A 21,447-nucleotide genomic window follows, 5' to 3' on the forward strand; every position below is an offset into this window, starting at 1 on the left:
AATCCTTGTAAATGCAGGACTCAATATCATTGGGGTACGTAGTCAAGGAACATAGGTTGACGAGACCTGGACCACGACTTATTGAAATGAAACATTTTTTTACAGCATCTTGCGCTTGGTGTAAAATGTCAATTTACATGCGTGGCACTGGCGGTACTGCTAGAAGTTTTCACGTGTGTATTGCCAGCTGACCGTCTGATAGAAGCAGTAAGTGATTGATTCCCATTACTGTAGTTAATTAAAATATACTAGTGTCTGCATTACTTTTAAATACAAGTGAGTCCTTTTAAGAATCTATTATGTGTTCCAATTTAATTATCACATTATATGTATTCGTATTTTTTGTAAAGAATTTTATTATTATCTACTGTATACAAACCTACTGCTTTCTCTTATATAAAAAACTCCGTACTTGTTGGCACGATATTTTATTTAAAGACATTATTACACATTTGATTGTTAATTACGTGTTATTTATAATCCAGCTGCTCAACAAATGACTTTTTGCTATATCTCAGTATACTAATTTATAACACCAATGTGCAAACATCGCTTTAAGAAGAATGAAAAAATTTAGATAACAAGATTTTATTAATATTAGTTGTTCAATTGTGATTTATTGGTCAGAGCGAAGGAGCTATTCGGAGTGTGTACAATGTAAAGTGGTATGAACGAGATCTAAGTGTGCAGAAAATGATATACCGCATGATGGTGCGACAGAAGCCAATAATCGTCAGCTTCATATACATTGTACCTAAACTGTCCTTGGACTATTATTGTTCGGTATATGTTTATACATGTTCTCGACTTTATAACGATCTTTTTGTAATATTCTTTACAAGTTCTTCGATTTTTTAGTACATTGCAAACGCTTTTTCTTTGTTCACTACTCTGCGTTTTCTACTGAGCGATCCGGTCGATGTAGCGTCACCATACAGTTCTAACGCTACCTGTTGCAACATTTAATACATTCTGCTGCGTTAAACGTCTATGCTCAAAAATTGAAAACAATATACCAGCCAAATGTATTGTGTATTTGCTTTACCTAAGGGTGGTTACTTATTGGAATTGATATTAATAAAGGTTTAATTCTTTCACTCATTATTCATCTGTCGTATTGTAATTCGTTCATTTTTTTTTAATTTAGAAACGACTATTGTTATTCATATTTTAATGACGTGTAGTATGAATTGATTTAATATCAAAAAATATAATACTAATGTCTGTTTTAGTTTCGAAGACTATTGCGAGCTTACTTGCTTACTAATCAGATCACTAATTGTGTTTTGGGTATCCGTACTCTTTCAAACTGATATTACCATTCTATGAATATTTTACATTATTATTTTATATTATACACGGCAACAAAATTAAACATAACGCACCCTGTCTTATAACAATGAAATAAACTCACCATTCAACGACGTCAGGAAATCTATCAGTCACAAAATAGCTTGAAAATCGCAAAATAATGGTCCACCATGAACTCATATGGATAACCATAAAGAAGACCACATTACACTGCTCCATGTAATAAAATCGAGCGTCGATTTGAATTCCACAATGTATCACTTACATTGCACGAAATGAAACCAGTCACGTGATGGATGCATACGCCCAATGAATTCACTAAAATCTGGAAATGAAAGCAACAATGAGATCTTCCTAAATTGACGAAGTCTGCAGCCGTACGAGATGTAATCTAAACAATAAACACGATCGTTGCTAATGAACAAATTGTCGACGAGAAGTTCAGGAAAGAAAAGAAAAAAGAATGGTACTCTGGGAGCTCCCAGATTATTATTTAAAACGTGTATCGAAAGTAAACCGATGCGAGCACGCGTCGAACAACGTAATTGAAGGTATCGGCACTAATCGATACCAATAGTCATACAATTTTATCCTGTTGCCGCACCGCATTCTAGTTACAGACATTTGAAATTGCGCACGTGAAATTCATCGCAGTTTACCAAGCAAATTCCGTAGACGCACGGCTATCATTAGAATCGTTACAAACCACACCTTATTCCACCCATCTACGTCTATCGTGTGCAACCGAGGCATTTCCGCAAACCGATCGTGTATAGCTCCTTCAAGTGCTGCGTCCATTATTAATCCTTTTCTTCGCGAAGAGATCGGAAAAGAAAGCGTTTCCTCAGAGTCTTCTCGCTGCGCGTCGAATCGAATATTTCCGTCGCGATTTACTTGTCGAGCCGATAGCGCGGAACGTTTCGTTGTCCGTCGACGTAGCCTCGCGCGGAAATGAAATAACGCGTCGCCTCCGTTTTACTACGAAATACCTGATTTAATTAATTAAAACAAGTGATTTCAGTCCCGTTGCAATGTTCGAAAACGTGGCTCCGCGAAAGGCGATGAAATTCGTCCGATTTAGCGTAGGTTTGATCTGTGCCTGGCCGCTGCCATCGGCGGCCACGAAAGCACAGGTTTTGTGTTTCAGAACTATGAAAGCATTGAATATACTTAGCGCTCTTGGACTGTTCTTTCCGGTGCTGTATGCGATGATTCGTCACCGCGACGATGCGATCGAATTCACGAAGGCGGGCCTCATGTTGATCGCCTGTGCCCAACTGCTCACGCAGATACTGATTTGCAGCGTTCAGTATGACCGCTTTCAGGTAAGGATTTTCTTGCTATGTTCAACGTTTGCTTCTTTGACGATGAATATGTTTACCCTGATCGCAAAGTGTACTGCTGAAGTCAACTATAACGACGATACTACTCTCCGTAGCTTTTTAACATCTGTATTTTAAATTCAATTTCAATTTGTTTTGCAATCGCGTATACTGCCTAAGAAAAAGTTGAAAAATAATCATCGTTGCCACAGAAGATTCTGTATGTTATAGTGTAATATAAGTACGTTTGACTGCATGTATAAACATCGTTTAACTATAATAATACAGGAATATATGAAATGATGAATGCAATTAAACTTATTTATATTATGAATAGCAATTAGACTTATTTCTTATTTATATTTCGACCCGAAATTCAGAAAAATGAGAAAACGGTCTAATAACAGTCAAATGTGGACGGAGACAGGCGAAGTACAGGAGATGCAACATAATATCAAATTGTTACAGCGTTTGATCGAGAATGTTACAGCTTCCTTCGAGAACGCAAACTCCAACGAGAGATGCGTGTACCGACGATATATTAATAAGTACTCGAAGTTCTACGGGCTGGCTGCGTTATGGTATTACGTGTCGTCAACCGTCGTCGTCATCGGGAGTATTTTTCTACCGCAACCCTTTCCGACGGTCTCCGAGTATCCGTTCCGCGTCGATTACGAACCGGTGAGGACAATAATCTTCGTGCACCAAGCCTTCGTCGGCTATCAATGCTCCGCGGCGGTCTGCGTGAACATGTTCGCGGCAGTGTTAATTCTTTACGCGGCGGCGAGGTTCGAGATTCTGATGACGGATCTGAAAGGTGCTACCAGCTACGACGCGTTGACCGCGTGCGTTAGGAAGTATCACGTGGCGACCGGGTGAGTGATTTTACAGAATCTTTCCGTCGACAATTCCGCGACGACGATGTCCCGTTGTATTTAGTGCCACCGTTTATATTTTAACCCTTTGCACTCGGAGCCGTTTTAACTGTAAAACTGAAATAATTTTTCTGGTGTATAGTATTGTGGTATCGGGAATATTTCGGCACCCTGTAGATAATTTTAAGAGTAGTTTTAAGGACATAGTTGTAAAAAAGAAAGCGACGTTGACCTGCCTCAAGTTGCGAGTACCGATGGGCCCTCGTTGTAGTAATAGATTGACAAGTTGTTCAACCGCGCAGCTATCGTACAATATAGTCTTAATTTCTATCGAATCCACAATTGGTAATAATTAATAAATATCTAATAATATATGTTACTACAGTATTTCCATTTCAAGTGACGCAGTGTATTTTATATATATGTATACCAAATTAACTCTTGCGATTCATACCAACAAATTTCGTGTTTAACAATTTTTCTAAAATTAAACTCTGTTGCTATAAAAATGATTTTAGAAGGTGACAAAATAATTATAGCGGTGCCTCAGAGTCACCAATCGAGTGCAAAGGGTTAATGGTTCATTTTTGACGATATCGTACACAATTACATTGAATAAATTTAGTTTAAAATAATGTGGTGTAAAATAACAGATAAACTTATTATTTTTTAATTTTCACTTAGACCACTTTTATAATTATGGGCACATATAATTACCATTATATAATTATCACGAAATTGCGTTGCTTTTCTCCACAGATTCGCGAAGGATGTCGTCAAGGGTACTAAGTATATAGCATTGTTCACGGTAGTGTATAGCGGTATAGCTCTTGTACTCTGTGGTCTGAACATTATAGGAGTGAGTACAAAAAAACAACTTCGACACGTTCGACTAACGTCATGAATGCTAGCATAAACGGTGTTTTAGCGGCAACCCTTCGTGGTAAAGCTGCAGTTTTGCGGCTTGGCTTGGGTGTCGTTGGTGGAGGTTTTCATGTGTGTGTTGCCGGCAGACAATTTAATAAATATGGTGAGTTCTGTACTCGAAATTAATGTTATTCGATACGAAGATTTTTTACTTCGTCGATATAAATATAATTGTCTTGTTTGTTCCCGTACGAATTATTTGTCGCAAGCAGAGTGAGAATACTGTTCGAAGTGCATACGAATCGAAATGGTACGATCAAGTGCTGCATGTGCAGAAAACTGTGCTTCGTATTTTGGTGCCGCAGGTGCCAGTTGCCATCAACATAAAGTGTATCATCCCCATACTTTCTTTGGAATACTACTGCTCGGTATTGTTCTATTTTATATTGATATTTATTAGCTCGTCTATACGAAATTTGGGATCCTTCATTAAGAAAGAAAAATTGATTCAAAAAATTTAAGTGAATGTTTTATTAATCAAAGTGTGCATCGCTTGCTCACATGTGATTTTGCAAGTATGTTTGCAATAAGTAAATGTAACAAGACTTTTATGCATAATATTTGCCTAAATATGCAATATTATGCATGCAGTATTAACGCATAAGTAACCACTATGTTCGACACGTTGATAATGCCAGTGATCAATGCCTGTACAGTGTACTCTACATTGAGTGGAGAACTACCATGACTTAATCGATCATTAATGTTGTATTAGAAATTATGAATCGTTTTTTAATTTAGGTCAGTCGACCAGAAGTGAAGTCGTCAGTGGTCAGTGGTCAGTGGTCAGTGGACAATTGACCAGTGGTTAGTTGGTCAGTGGTCAGTGGTCAGTGGTCAGTTGGTCAGTTGACGAGTGGTCAGTGGTCAGTGGTCTATAGTCAGTGATCAGTGGTCAAATGACCAGTGGTCAGTGGTCAGTGGTTAGTTGGTCAGTTGACCAGTGGTCATTGGTCAGTTGGTCAGTTGACCAGTGATCAGTGGTCAGTGTTCTATGGTCAGTGGTCAGTGGTCAGTTGACCAGTGATCAGTGGTCAGTGTTCTATGGTCAGTGGTCAGTTGACCAGTGATCAGTGGTCAGTGTTCTATGGCCAGTTGTCAGTTGGTCAGTTGACCTGGGGTCAGTGGTCACTCAGAAGCATGTGTGAACTTTGGTAACAATATTTAAGTAATTTCGAAATCCGACATTTCGTATTACTCGACCCAATATTTCCCTGCTATTGGTCTAATTATAATCTCTGAATATTAATTATTTCAGTTCGTTTCAAACGCAGTCTCGCTGTTCACGGTTCTGCGAATGCTGTTCGGCAAAGACGCTGATCTTGCGTCGTCCATATCAACTAATAATACTCATTACGTTAATTAATGATTTATAGCTTGGAATACACGTGACACAATGCATCATATTTGAAAGTTTAAATTCTGGAGTAAAGGTACTCCTTTTTGTTATTTGTAACTCGTTCTACTTTAATGATATAATTATATTATATTATTATAATATAATATTTAAAAAAACTTATTTTAATTATACCGATTAATATTATTGGTATATTGGTACATTATTTCATCATTCCTCTGCTTGTCATATTAAAAACAATTGTACTCATAATTTATATAAATTGTATTCATTAACTGCAAGATTTATGGTGGGTGATTTCTGCATAAAGATATTCAGCGCCTACGTTATTGCATTTTTCTCATTATTCCGTTGCATAAAGAATTCAACAATTTTAATGTAAAACTTTACTGACAGATTCGTCCAATACGTTCATTACCCATTTTTATACCTTACCTAATTTTAATTGAACGTTGTGCGAAATATCTGAAGAGGAGATAACGATATTTGCATCATAATTAATTATTCATTCATTATTATGGAATTTCATATTGGTGCTTTTAGTTAGCAACGTTAACAATACAACAAATCCAGGTTCAAGTACAAATTACTGATGTTACAATTACTTACTATATCGCAGAAAAAGTTCTTTTCTTAGACAGCCAAGATCATTGACAATGAAAGCGAAATTCCGTTGTCTGGTTGGTTTTGTTGCAAAATTGCATCGACGATTCGAAGCAGCCGCAGAACACGCGAGTCTACAATAAAAATTAAGTAAATTAGAAAACGCGTTCAAAGCCTATATCAGAGGTATTATACATTAACCCTTTACACTACGATTCATTTTACGTTGCATTAATTAGCTCTTATTTGTTCCTAATATTTTCCTTAATGGGGTCAGACAATTTTTGTTTCTTGTATTGTCCGTTTCTATTATCCTTCTATTTATCCTTCGTTTCTATTGTATTATCCGTTTCTAGACTTTGGTAATAGAAAAATTCAATTTGACTTCGATTTAGAAGAAATCAATAATATTTATAGGTAATCGCACATGGAATCTTTATCACAAGTCTGACTCGTTATTATAGTGCAAGGGGTTAAAAAGGGTACGAAGTTATCGATTGTTCTACTTCGCTTCTTCATAATGTTACGATGAAGATAGAACTTTGTTGTTCATTGTTCATTTTTTTTCGAGAACTTTGATATTGCCACGCTAAGGAAATTTTATAATATCTGTAAATAATTCTTTTTTCAGCTTTACAGTTGCCTACCTGATCTTCTAGGTATCAATCTAAAATATCCAGTGAAAATCTAAAATACCAAGTTAAATTATTGATTTGATGCGCGCAGAACATTATTCGACTAATAAGACTGCCACACAAGTTCCTTCAGCAAAATGAAACTTCATCTCACTGTATAATCTGCAATATGTTACTTACTGTTCGACACACGAAAATATAAACTCTTTAAACTCACTAAACACACGAAAATGTAAGCTCTCTGAACTATAAATTATAAACCCCGCGAAATTAGACTTCTATCCCTGATGGATAAAAGTGGCTAAAAAAACAGACAAAGCTTCCTGAAATTAGCAAACTCTACTAGGATAAAATTGAAGCACTAACGCAGTCAGTCTTAAGCAACGAGCTGTCCGCGTGGAATGTAAAATCTGAAAGAAAGAGAGCAACAGCTTTCTCGGAACTGTTGGAACGTAATCAAACCGCCCGTTGAAAGTAATCAACGCAAATATGTGTTGTATACCGTAATTGAAGACATCAGCGCTAATCAATACAAATAGCCGTGCATATTCGTTCTATTAGACCATTAAATTCTAATTGCAAGCATTTCAAATTCCGTGCGCGATACATCGAGCAAACTCGAAGACTCGGAAGCTATCATTATAATCGCTACGAACTGGGGTTACATTGATGGAGCTCTTCATGTGCGTGTTGCCGGCAGATTATTTGATAAATATGGTGAGTTGCGTATACGAAATTAATATTATTTGACACTTACTTCCTGTGCTGTTCCAACATCTGTTTCCGCAAACGGATAACTTGTAATTTTCTTTCTTTATCTAATTGAAGACGCTTTTATACTCTTGTCCACGTTTTTATATCTCTCGTGCATCATAGAATGTTACTAATTCCCATAGATTTATTATAAATATTACCACGTTCAGCGTCGTCAATCAGGCACTAGAATCCTCACACAATTAAACCAATTTAATTGAATAAGACGAAACTAGAAAGTTAATATTTATCATAGAGAATGGCAGGATGGCGTGATACTATACTATACATATAATATTAATCTCGAATTACTTCACGATGCTTCCACGATGCACAAAACATACACTATTCCCTTGCCTTTATTTACTTAATAATATTAGTTGATTCTTGTTTATACGCAACAACTGAATAAGGAAAATATTTCACTGGATTAGTTAACTAATTACAATAATTACCTTACAGCAATTAGAGTCGTCAACTTCTCACCACACTCTGACGAACCAGCATAAAATTTCTTGTCACGAATACTTAAACGTTTAAGCAAATATATGCACACGGTAAACTATCAACTTTCTTTCTCGTCTAGGAAAATATTGTAGGATTATTTTAAAAGAATTATATTCTACGTGTCTCCGTGGAAATAATAATTCAATAAGACTGAGCACCTTCTTTTAACAACAACAAAATAACAGTTTATTCACGATTTTTCACAATTCACAACCACGACAAAAACTTCTATACGTCACGATTCTTCTTCGAATACTCTGATTCTCTCCGCTCGTTCGTCCACTCTCTTGTCGCTCATTCCTACACTCTTTTGTCGCTCGTTCCTTCACTCTTACTCACTTTTGTACAAATTATCCTATTCTCTCTCTCTCTCTCACACACACACACACACATTCATACTCTTTCGCTCTGCCTCACTCGATCCCACTATCACATAACCCAAACGCTCTTATCCTACACCCCACAATATTATTAATCGAAATAGTTCGAATTATTTTAACTACGAAGAAAATGGCACGACAAGGGTCAGCCGACTTCCTAGGTCGACTAGAAAACATATTCCATGGTTATCAAATATTCTCGCGTTTTCATCGCTCGGATTAGACACGAGAGATAAGCGGTAGTACCGAGAAATTGAAATCCTATCATTACACATTACATTATAGGCTATCATTACACATTACATTATAGGCTATCATTACACACCGTCCGTTCCTAATGACTAGCTACCGATATTCCAACCGACACTTTATCAATTTATTTGCCGCGCACCGCTCTCGCTTCCCAGATAGCGGTATTGACGCCATTATCGAAGCTAATCCTGCGCGGAGCAGTTCTATCGAACAGAGCTTCGACAGCCGGTACAATTTCGACTTCTTTCCACGTCGCGACGATGTTCTCGAACGTCACGCCGCGACAAGCTATCGCGTTCACCAAATACAGTGTGATTCTGTGCTGCGGTTGGCCGCTACCTTCGACAGCGACGAGACGACAGTATTACGTTTACATAGTCTTGAAACTCGTGTCGGCTTTGATCGGCGTCGTGGTGATTTTACCTGTATTCTTCGCGCTTTACCTTTACATTGACGATCCGGTGATCACAGCCAAGACGTTCGGTCTTGGTACTGCTTTAATTCAGACAATCGTAAATATGTTCATCTGCTCCGTTCAACACGATGATTATCAAGTAAGATATCCTAAATTTTAATTCATTTTTGTTTTTATTAAACTTTTAGATACTACGCGCCACTATAGTGGCTTTCGCGAATGGCTCGTGCTTTACTCAATTGTTTTGTTATTTATTAAAGCAAACAATTAAAGTGAAAGTGTGTATATACAATATATTAAGAAAAGAATATATGTTATTAGTACTATATGTAGATATCCGGAAAAAATATATATTAAGAGAAAATCGTAATTTAGTTACGAAAATCTTTATTTGCGCAAAATCCTGCCGTACCTAAAAGGTTAATAACGAGGTGAGGTCTGTAGGATCAACGCTCGATTTTCGATGAGATTTGATATAGTGATGGAGCTTGTAAAGCTGGATCAGGTGGTACGTTTTTATTATTATACTGTTCCATGATATTTCTAATACTGTGCTGATGATTTACACTGTGTCTGCACTCTATCATTCGGTCGAAGTTGAACTGTTTGGCGTGACTAGAATATTAAAGAAGAGAATATTAAAATAACCTCTTCGGGGATGAAATTTTATAATAGGGTATAATTTATTTGTTTCATTTTTATTTGTCAACCATTTCATTTCGTTCGATGAGGCTTTTTCGGTATTGCATATAAAAAATCATATAGCATATTAGAGTAGCTTTTTTACTTTATATTAATTTTCTATTATTTAGTGTATAGTATAGTATACGTACATACTAGTATACATACTTTCTACCAGTTTTAATGTGATATTTGGTTCAATACTATTCCAGAATCTTAAAATTTTGTTTCTTAGGATTTGTTTATTGAAAATTTCATGCTCGCGTAGTCTTTTATCTATTTCCGCCCGTAAATTTTCTATAGGATTTGTATCTGGACTCTGAGGAGGTGTATGTAAAAAATGGGGAACGCGGTAAAGTATCCGCTCGCGAACAATCCGAGCAGCATGCTTCGGTTCGTTGTCGCGTTGAAAATAGTAGTCGTCTTCCAGACCAAGCTTGATCGCACTCGAGCGCAGATTTTCTTCGAGTATATTTTGATACTTTATCTTATCCAAAATTTCATCGATAAAGAAAAGTTTGCCCGCTCCGGATGCTAACATACAGCCCCACACCATCACGTACCCTCCGCCGTGCTTTACAGTTGGTTGTACATTTTTTAATTCTAGTTCTGTATCAGGCTTTCTCCAAACTTTTCCTCTTCCGTCGCATCCGAAAATATTAAATAAGATAATAAAAAGTTTATCGCAAAATATTACACGCATCCCTTGATTTCAACAGATTTGTGTTATAAGCAACGAGGGTACGAATGCTTATGGGATTGACTGTCCGCCATATTATGTTTCAGCGATTGATCGAGGAAATGAAAAATTATTTAGACAAAGCGGAATCCTACGAAATGGCTGTCTTCCAAAAATACTTGGACAAGTATTCTCCATATCACGGGCTCTCCACGATGATCTTCTTTCTTTCCTCGGCATTCATCGTGGTCTCCTGTATATTCTCGGAACAGCCGTTCCCGACAATTTCCGAATATCCGTTCCGCGTCGATTACGAACCCCTTAGGACAGCCATCTTCATCAATCACGCGTTCACCGCTTTCCAAAACGTTTCGAGTGTAAGCCTGAACACGTTGACAGCGTTGCTGCTTTTATTCGCTGCTGCGAGATTCGACATATTGATGCTGACTTTGCAAGAAGCTGTCACCGTCGCGGACTTGAAGGAATGTATGAAACGCTACGACGATATAAAAAGGTGAGATTGTTGACACCCGCTTGTCGAAGTTGGCCTCGATTTACATTTTTTTTTTTGTAATCGGACTGAGGATTTTTATAAGTCATTTAATTGTATGGATATTAAAATACGATTATTCTATGAATTATTTAAAGATTTCATGCGGTGAGAATATATAATATATATAGAATATAAATTGTAAGAGAATATAATTGTAAGAGAATAGAATATAATTGTAAGAGAATATATATAATATATACTTCTACATGAAATGATATATATTTTCATACAAAATGAATAACATTTTTCTTAACTCTCACTTCTCTTCTAGTTCAAAATTTCGAAATTGCCATAAACGTACAATGATCTATTCGCAAGGTATATGAATTTTATTTTGCTTATGAAACATAGAACGACATTTGTACCTGAAATATTTTTGTTATAAGATATCACTTGCAAGATATCATAAAATTTACAATGCACGATTTCTCATGTAAAAATGACTCATATTATTTCAGCATACGCATTAATAATTAATAATATTTCAATTTAGATACGCTCACGATGTCATTGGCGTCATCAAATACATATCATTGTCCTCAATAGTGTTCAGCAGTATAATCCTTGTAAATGGCGGTATTAACATCATTGGCGTAAGTAGTCAGGCAACATAAGTTCGTTAGAAACGAAATACGACACGTCACTAAGGTGGAAAAACGTCTTTCAACAGCATAGCGAGTTCGCGGTGAAGTGTGAATTTGTATGTGTGGTGATAGTGACGCTGATCGAAGTTTTCTCGTGCGTGTTGCCGGCCGATTCTCTGATAGAAGCGGTGAGTTATTAATTTGACAAACCCGATTAAAGCAAACAATGAGCTACGCGAAGGGCTAAGTATAATACCAGCGACCGCATATTACTTTTGTACGTAAGTGAGTAGTTTTTGAATTTCTGTTCTGCGTTTCGTCTTTACGTTTCCTCTCGTAGATGTGCAATGTACGTACAATGGAACCTCGGTTCAATTGACATTATTCTTACCTAATTGTTTGTCTATTGTCAGGCCACAATATATTATTGCACACGCTATTCTCAGCTAATCAAAATTCTACTGTTTCACGACGGTATTTTTGCAATAATGATTCCTCGCCTTTTCCCTGAGAATTCTGTGCATCTTTCGTTAACCCCTTGCACTATAATAACGAGTCAATCTCGTGATACTAATTCCAATCAAGATCTACTAAATATGAATATTATTAATTTCTTTCATGTCTAAATAAAAATAAATTCTTCTGTTAAAAATGTCTATGAACAAAATTACATGAAGACAATGAAAGCAACAAAAATTGTCTAGCCCTATTAACACGTTGAGCGCCGCGCCACCCAAATATGGGTGACACTAATTTTTGACCAATCTTGAAAATTCATTTTTATTGTAATATATTCGAATAAATTGAATTTGACTAGAATGTTTCCAATGCGAAAGAGTTCTAATACCACCCCTTCTTATGATAAATATTAACTTTCTAGCTTCGCTTTAATTAATTAAATTGTTTTAACTGTGCGAGTATTCTAGTGGTCGATTGTCGGCAGTCAACGTGTTAAGAAAAATATTAAGGATAAATAAGATGCTGATCAACGCAGCGTGAAAGGGATCGTATAGTGCAGAGGGTTAATTTCTCTCACGTGTATTATCTAACGGCGTTTACTAGTTTCACTAACGTTAATTGCTCAAGTAGGATTTACTACACAGAGTACATGTGCTATATCAAGTGTCTACAATATGAAGTGGTACGAACAAGATTTAAATGTACAGAAAACTGTACTGCGTATGTTGGTGCCTCAGAAGTCGATAGACATCAGCTTCGTATACATCATTCCGCAACTATCATTGAACTATTATTGCTCGGTATATATTTACACGTTTACGTTTAATCATGCGACAAATCTTCGTACCATTTCTGTTCGCAAGTTCATCTATTTTTATGTTTTTCTCTAGTACATTTCAGGCGCTTTCTCACTATTCACGGTTCTACGATTCGCTCTGGACGATTCACAAGTTACAGCGTCGTCCAACAATCTTAACACCACATGTTGCTACGATTGAGATACAGTTTGTTTCAACGAGTGTTTGTAGTTGAACTTAACAATCCCGGCTAGTTATTTATTCGTCCTTAACCCATTTCCATCGTTCGGAAAAAGTGCAAACATTGGTCTACAGAGTTTGTGATGCAAACGGGTTAAATCGAGCGTTTATAACTAAGGATTTCTGAATAAATCAGTAGTAAACTGGCAAGTCAGCACGAGTAGTGTAATTTTATCATTTTATAATTTTATTCGGCAATCATCTCATTTTAGAGTATTTCATTTGATTTAATTTATACCATTTCATTAGTCGTATTTTATACTATTTCATTAGTCGTATTTTATACTATTTCATTAGTCGTATTTTATACTATTTCATTAGTCGTATTTTATAGTATTTCATTAGTCTCATTTTATAGTATTTCACTAGTCATATTTCATAGTATCCACTTTTATTTCTGCAATACGCTAGTTGCAAGCAGAACAAGAATCTGTTATATCCGAATAAATTTTATTACCCATCTACAGATATGTAACAAATATTTAACACAACGGACTGCTATGAAATTACAATCACTGTTCATCGCAATCTTCCTTATTTATCGTATTTATCTATCAGCTATACATTAACTTAACAACGAACTGAACACCACCGTTGGCCGTGATAGACTGCAACAGTAAAAAAAAAAAGAAGAAGTTAGAGAGGGTTTTCCTTTTATTCTAGCTGTTGCTCAAATCCTCTCGACGAAACGGAAACGAAGCGGTTTATTGGGCACGTTCATCATCATAAACCTGCTCTTGATGTCCGCGTAATCGTACTCGATTCTGAATTGCCGCACAATCTACGAAAAATAGACAGCTAATTAAAAGGAGTGTTAAGGTATACCATTCGCGTTATGTAGCGTAAGACAATAGTTCTATGAAGAATTAGTTGTGTAGGTGTTCCAATCATCTCCTGCAACAAGGAGTGTTTCTATTGTTTGTTTATTGTACAATATACTTTCGGGCAGAAAATGTTACTGTTACGTTACTTTTCCTAGCCGAACGTGTCAGTCACGTCTGAAGTGTCCTAGAGTCAAGTACAGTAAGTATTATAAATCTATAATGACGATTTCATCTCGTATTTAATTTTTCCTATTATATCCTGCAACAAGGAGTATTTCTATTGTTTGTTTGCTGTATTATCGCGTCACTATTCCTAGCCAAGTGTATCAATCATTTGTGAAGTGTCCTAGAGCCAAGTGCAGAAAGTAAATCTACGGCAATTTCATTTCATATTTAACCCTTTGCAGTCGGGGTCATTTTAACTGGAAATCCAAAATATTTCTTCAGACCTACAGCGTTTCCATTTTTATATAACCTGGAGCATTTTATGCATTATAAAATGAAATTTTACGACTTACGTAACAGATAACAGGTCTTAACAATTTTTTAAATATTAGTAAATTTGATAAAGATTATTTTGGGGTTAATTAATTTTTCCAGATAATTTCAGTTATCAAAGGGTTCATTTTTCCACAGTATATCCTGCAACAAGCAGCGTTTCTATTAACATCAATTTCCAATACCTTCGCAGTTAGTAACATCATCGTAGTCTCGGCCATGTTCTTTCCTAGACACGAGCGCATGCCATAACCGAATGGTAGACAGCTGAAGTCGGTGTTCTCTTCGAAGTTGCTCGACAACCATCTTTCAGGTCGGAATTTGTCAGGATCTTCGTAGTTCTCTTCGCGTTGGGATGATATTTGGTTTGCCATTATGACGAAAGTCTGAAAGCATTATTAATAAAAATAGTTTCTGCTTACATATTATATAGATTATTGCTAATATAATATATTATCGCTAATATTTCTAGTCTAATATATTGATTTCCAATCTTTACCGGTTCAATTATTAACCGAGAGTTAAGAGTCTTAAGATAAAGAATTATTAAACTTTCAATTTATTATAATATTTGTTGCTGTTAATTTGACTTTCTTCCATCAACATTTTCTAGGATTAATAGGAATACCTCGACGTTATTTTGATTATCCAAATGAATATTATTGTATCAAGTATCAATAATATATGTATATATATATATAAATATATTATTAAATAAATAATATATATATATATATATATATATATATATATACATAATAATTCTTATCTATCTTTAGATAATTCTAGTTTCACACGACTCAAAATTATAAAGTAAATTTTCAATACAAACGATTATTACTGATTTAACTCTGCTTACCCCTTTTGGTATTGTGTATCCATGAAGAGATATAGTCTTCGGTAACAGTCTAGTGAAATATGGGAACGCTGGACGCAACCTATACGTAAAATACATGATCCATTTGCGATCTATCACAATACACTACAATACAATTGAAAAAATTGTCAATGAACACAAATTAAATAAAATACGACGCTTAATAGGAAATAGAAAGTTGCTTGAACATCGTCAGCCTTCGTATTACATGATCCCTGATACAATTATTACCTGAGGCTCTCTTGCAGACACGCTTTTAAATATCGCATTTCCTTTATCGAACCTTCGGTTATGGCGGAACCAGTGGTTGGCAAAACGTTCATAACCTCGTCGAACAATTTCTTCTGTACCCTCGGATTTCTTGCCAAATGATACATTAGGAATGCCTCGCAATTCGCCGTCTAAAAACAATTTCAATTCACATTCTTACTGTTCTCATTAAGAAATACTTTTCCCTTTCCTCAAACATTTATACAACTTTGAAAAATATTTTCATAGTCACAATTTATTGAGGAATATTAAATTAACCTCTTCAGGGATGATTTTTTGTAGTAAGGAACAATTTATTTGTTTCATTTTTATTTATCATCCATTTTATTTCCTTCGATGAGGCTATGGATTCTTTTTTTCTTTGCACTTCGAATAATCATAATTTTAAAAAAATTCAATATACGCGTATGCGACAATATCGCTGACGAGGTTAATATCACAGTATATGACATTTTCTGTCCAAAAGTATTTTGCAATAACTTTTGATAATTGAACAAAATATTGAAAATATCGATGCATTATCATCTTCGACGACCATAAAACACACGCTGGTCGACTGCTCTTTATCTACTTACGTTATCGACGCTTGTAAGAGAAATATTGTTTAGAGAAATCGATTTCAAGCTAAAAATCCAAAGAAGATCTTTATAAAAGTTTTCATTTTGTTTAATTCTGTTCTGCCTCACCGCTTGCACTCCTAAAATGATCATGTCCATCAGCACCGTGCAAATGTCGTCAGAGTGTATGCCGTCCGCTAAAAGAAGTTTCTCCAGGACAGGCGAGTCCTCTTCCATGCCCTCCGATCTAGTTCCTAAGAGAGACCGGCTCCGAAGTTTGCTCTGCGCTTGGCGGACGTGTTTCCCGATCAATCTGGCAACGAATAGTTCGATGGAAAATTTTCAAACCAGAATTTTTTACTACATTCTCGACTCTTTTAACCCTTTGGCTACGGCAGACTTTGGCATAGCCGTAGTTTTTCGAATATTATATTTTTGAATATTAAAATATTCAATATAATGAATTCTATTACATTAAACCGATATTACTTGAAGTGAACAATAATTTTAAGCTTTTTTTACAATATATAACGTAAATGTTACACGATATATAATTAATCAAATTTAATAAGAAACGGAGGCGAAATTTGATCTTGACGCCTATTGGCGCCTACAATACCGGGAGGCCACATGTTTCGGACGCCAATAGGCGTCAACAGTAGTCAAAGGGTTAACTAAAATAGTTTCTCGACTCTCACCCGTCGAGAACGTCGCAGGCACCGAACAGATTCTTGGCGAACGGCGTCAGGAAAAATCGCCACACCTGGAAGCCTGTTTCGCAGCGATTCATGTATTTATGGGCGGTCGCTACCGCGTTGATGATCTGCGACGGCTCGGACGTTACGTTGTAACCGGCAGTGTCCAAGAAGCCCACGTGTTTGTTGAAGACGATCGTCGAGAAGCACTCCATGGCCCAGCGCATCACGTCCTCGTGGAACTCCCGGGGCACCTGTCGATCCAAGATCAAAAGCTGTTGTATTTCCGATCTATAGCGTTTCGACGGTTAACCCTTTTGTTCCGACAGGCGTATATGTATACCACGAACAATGACCATTTATATCATTCATACTATATGTATACAATATACTTTCATTCCATACTTTACATGAGATACTTTTGGTAATCGACCAACAGTTGACTATAATATTTAAAAAAAATAAATTATGATTGCAAACATTTATATTTTAGAAAGCAAAATGATATTACTAAATATAATAATAATTAGTAAATATAAAGATATAAATATCATTGTAAAATTTAGAGAACAAGACTTCTACTTCATAGCATTCCATACCTCGGTGTCAACTACGTACTCGGTAATGCGCTCCGCAGCGAAAGGGTTAAATCATGGTTCTAACCATGATCGATACGTACTTCGTCCTGTTTGTTGCGCGTCTTGTATATCCTGGAAATCAGTTCGTCGCAGACCAAATCGATCTTGCCGAAAAATGTGGACGCCATGTTCTTGAAATCGTTCTCGACTTTGTCCCTTATTTCGAGCCAGTCTGAGGCCTGCCTAAACCAACGTAACAATAATTTGTGTATAGAGTGGAAAAGTCAAGAAACGAGTGGTTGGTTAGGTAATTTATAAAGTGCACTAACAACGAGAAGGGTCCAGCTAGGCGATACTTCCGGTGATGCAAGTGATAGTGCTGCAGGATATCAATGCCGCTGCGAACCGGCATGTCCCCTTCCTGCTTGAATACTTCGGCTATGTGCTCGGGTCTGAAATAACGAGATTATAATATACAGGTGGGCGTAAAGTGAAAGTTTAACCCTTATGACAATTGCCCGGATAGTTATTTTTAATTTGTCAGGTTACTTGAGCTTGATAATTCATTTACTTTGGTTTATAAGCTAATTGAACACAACGTCACTTGCTCTACTATTCTTGAAAAGACCTCTTTTCATGCTGTCATGGTTACCATAACTGTCGAAATTGACTTCTTTTAATTTTCAATCAGTATTGCCACGTGCTACTTTTCTTTATTTCTTTTCATTTGTTACTTCTGCGAATTGATGTTACAATATCGTAACACAGGGATTTCCTACCATTGTTTAAATAACAATAATTATTATTATTATAATTTTAAATTGGTTCTTGTTGGAATATAGCTAAATATTTACTTGTAGCATAGTGCCATTAAACATTCTCTTATCACGTTACTAAATCATTTTTGTATCATCGAGTTCGTTCATAATTTAAACATTGTTGAAAATGTCGCACAATTTAATTTCGCATAAAATGTATTAAGTTATATAAAGCGAAAATAGTACAGGTCAGAAAAACTATTTAGAAATTCGAGTTAAAACGACTTTGTCTGCAGAACAAATTTAATTATTTAGATTTCATAAATTTATATTATAGTAAAGGTAGGGGAATAAAATTTTAAATAATAAAAAAATTCAAAGGAACTGTTGGAGAACTAATTTCAATTTTCTAAAATTATTAAAGGAATAAATCAATATACATTTGGTTCTTATATCTTGCAATTCATGCAGAACATTTATATTTTGCATAAAACTTCTCAGCCTAGTTATTAAACATCGTAGAATGTTTCAGACATTGACACGACGATTAATAACGTGAAATTATAAAAAAGATACCTATGGATCATAACGATATCCCCCGAAAGAGGTCCATTCACTCTCACGATGCATCCGTATTCATTGAAAAGATATTTCAGCGGTGTGACGTTCCGATTCCACGATAGACGTCCTGCAAATCACAATCACACATTTATAACTTATTGAACACCTTTCATCGATGAATTCAAACGTTAATGATTTACAATAATGTGGAAAACTATTCAGAAGAAAAACAGTGTATATCAACATCCTAGGTATTTATACTGTACTGAGTCTAGTCGTGTTGCATACCCTAAAATTTCGAGATTACCGAGAATACTTGGATTTTTCGAAAATATTCAGATTCTCAAAAATGTTCGATTCACAAAAAACTTTGCGAGATTCTTAAAAATGTTCAAGATTCTCGAAACCATCGCTGTTTATGGAAGTAATGTGGATTTTTAAAAAAAATGTATCACAGTTATCGAACTTCCAGAATGGGGTGGTCATAACACATCAATTACATATATGAGAAATTATAATAAAATATTCATTTTTTTAATTCTCGAAATTATCACGAACCCAACACTTTTGAGGTTAATCGTGACATAAGACATTAATTACGTACACGAGAAATTATAGTAAAATATTCATTTTTTTAATTCTCGAAATTATCACGAACCCGACACTTTTATAATTAATTTTGGCGTAACACATCAATTACATACACGAGAAATTATAGTAAAATATTAATTCTTTCAATTCTCGAAATGATCACGAGCCCAACATTTTTGAGGTATCCATTGTGTTTCGAAAAACCGAACGTTTCCGAGAATCCCATAGTGTTCGGGACCCCCCGTACCGATCGCGACAGAAATTCCCTTTAAGAAAGTCAGCTGTAGACGTCTCTGATTCGTCGAGCTCTCGAGAAATGATCGCCAAGCGGCACGATCGTGAATAATCAACGGCAATTTTGTTTCGCGAATGTGATACTGTGATCTTCGGGTTCCGACCTATCGGTACTTCAACAGATCGTACCCTGAGTGAAACTGTTGATTAGCAGACTGGAAAACAGTTGCGTACCCAGGAGCGGCACGTATTTCCAATACTTCTCCCAAAGCTTTAGGATCGCGGGGCCAGGTATTTCTTCGAACGGCAACGGGGATTTATCGACGACGATCGACGGGTCCATCCTCTGTGTGGACACCTCGAAGGTGGCCGCGGAATCGTCGATCGGATCTAACAAAGGGATCGCGTCTGTGCGATTCAAGGTGTCCGTGACTACGGCCGTTTGACTTCGTGCCATCGAAGCGGCTGGAACATCGTTATCGTTCGGTAATAAGTGCTACTTTCAAACGTTCAATTATCAGTATACTCACAAATAATCTCAGAAGCATTGAAATTCAGACATTTCTGATTCTCGTTCGGCGTCAGCAGCTTCGTCATTTTCATCGCCGAACACTTTCGCGACACGGTCGCGATTTGAGGGAAAATTCTTTGCATCGTGATTGTAGTTTATTTACTCTGTTATAAATATTGCAATAAGTGATTTAATCGAATTTCTATTTTTATCGACACTTTTTACAGAATTTGTTAGAAATTTCCTCTTTTTTCGGGAAAAAGATCTATTGTCGTTAAAATAAAACGAAGGCAGTTTGGTAATTCTTATAAATATACATTAATAATTCTTATTAATATACATTAATAATTCTTATTAATCTACGTTAATAATTCTTATTAATATACATTAATAATTCTTAGCAACGTTTACTCCAATTATATTTATGGGCGCGACGAATGTGGAGTATGAAATTTAACATGAAATTGCAGTAGCCAGAAATTTACTTCCAGCTATGTTAGTATTGGAACAACGATAACAACTTTTCGCAAAAAGAATGTGCAGATCAAATGGCAAATATTTCTCACCAGCTTTCCTTATTTAATAGATGAAAATATCGTCTTTGCGTCTTATTCCTATGACAGCTGACGTTGCGAGAAACAACACAATCAGTTGCCTCGACATCAAGCGCGAGCCTTCTGATTCAATATTGTACGATGCAATTTCACACTGATCGCGACCATGAGAAATGTAACCGCGATTACTAATTTCTCTGGTCTAACCGCAATTATTAATTTTTCTGGTTTAATAGCAATTATTAATTTCTGTGAGTTAACAGTGATTACTAATTTTTCTGGTTTAACAGCAATTACTAATTTTTCTAGTTTAATCGCGATTAGTAATTTCTCTGGTCAAAACCACAACTATTAGTTTTTTTTTTTTTTTTGGTTTAACAGCAATTATTAATGTCTCCGGTTTAACCGCAATTACTAATTTCTCCGATATAACATAAATTATGAATTTCTCTGATTTAACCGCAATTACTAATTTCTCTGGTCTAGCCACAATTATTATAATAATATCTCTGGTCTAACCGCGATTACCAATTTCTCTAATTTAACAGCGATTATTAATTTCTTTGGTCTAACCAACTCCGTTTTATAAAAATTTTATTACAATGAAAA

At 35.8% G+C, this 21,447-nt stretch overlaps 3 protein-coding genes across 3 annotated transcripts; 2 read left to right on the forward strand and 1 right to left on the reverse strand.

Annotated features, from left to right (window-relative positions):
* Positions 1 to 4: 4 nt before the first annotated feature.
* On the forward strand, positions 5 to 1,587 carry LOC144478294 (uncharacterized; the record flags this gene model as incomplete). Its single annotated transcript, XM_078196062.1, has 4 exons — positions 5 to 34; positions 106 to 207; positions 628 to 783; positions 859 to 1,587. Coding segments are annotated over 4 exons (396 nt in total), but the record flags the coding sequence as incomplete, so codon positions are not given.
* A 3-nt stretch (positions 1,588 to 1,590) lies between these two features.
* On the forward strand, positions 1,591 to 13,484 carry LOC144478295 (uncharacterized). The gene is made up of 13 exons (XM_078196063.1): positions 1,591 to 2,636; positions 3,102 to 3,508; positions 4,268 to 4,367; positions 4,437 to 4,538; positions 4,648 to 4,803; positions 5,694 to 5,792; positions 7,122 to 7,185; positions 9,016 to 9,476; positions 10,805 to 11,211; positions 11,744 to 11,843; positions 11,921 to 12,022; positions 12,938 to 13,093; positions 13,184 to 13,484. The coding sequence occupies exons 1-13, from the start codon at positions 2,343 to 2,345 to the stop codon at positions 13,289 to 13,291; spliced, it is 2,556 nt and encodes an 851-aa protein (XP_078052189.1). The 5' UTR covers positions 1,591 to 2,342; the 3' UTR covers positions 13,292 to 13,484.
* Positions 13,485 to 14,000: 516 nt separating this feature from the next.
* LOC144475311 (putative cytochrome P450 12a5, mitochondrial) lies at positions 14,001 to 20,376 on the reverse strand. Its single transcript, XM_078191093.1, has 11 exons — positions 20,304 to 20,376; positions 19,963 to 20,238; positions 18,964 to 19,075; positions 17,959 to 18,081; positions 17,731 to 17,872; positions 17,055 to 17,305; positions 16,486 to 16,669; positions 15,761 to 15,930; positions 15,512 to 15,590; positions 14,838 to 15,038; positions 14,001 to 14,111 (listed from the first exon to the last, which is right to left on the reverse strand). Exons 1-11 carry the CDS (start codon positions 20,374 to 20,376, stop codon positions 14,001 to 14,003), a joined length of 1,722 nt encoding a protein of 573 aa, XP_078047219.1.
* Positions 20,377 to 21,447: the final 1,071 nt, after the last annotated feature.

This window comes from Augochlora pura, chromosome 2, assembly GCF_028453695.1.
Source record: "Augochlora pura isolate Apur16 chromosome 2, APUR_v2.2.1, whole genome shotgun sequence".
Taxonomy (NCBI): Eukaryota; Metazoa; Arthropoda; class Insecta; order Hymenoptera; family Halictidae; genus Augochlora; species Augochlora pura.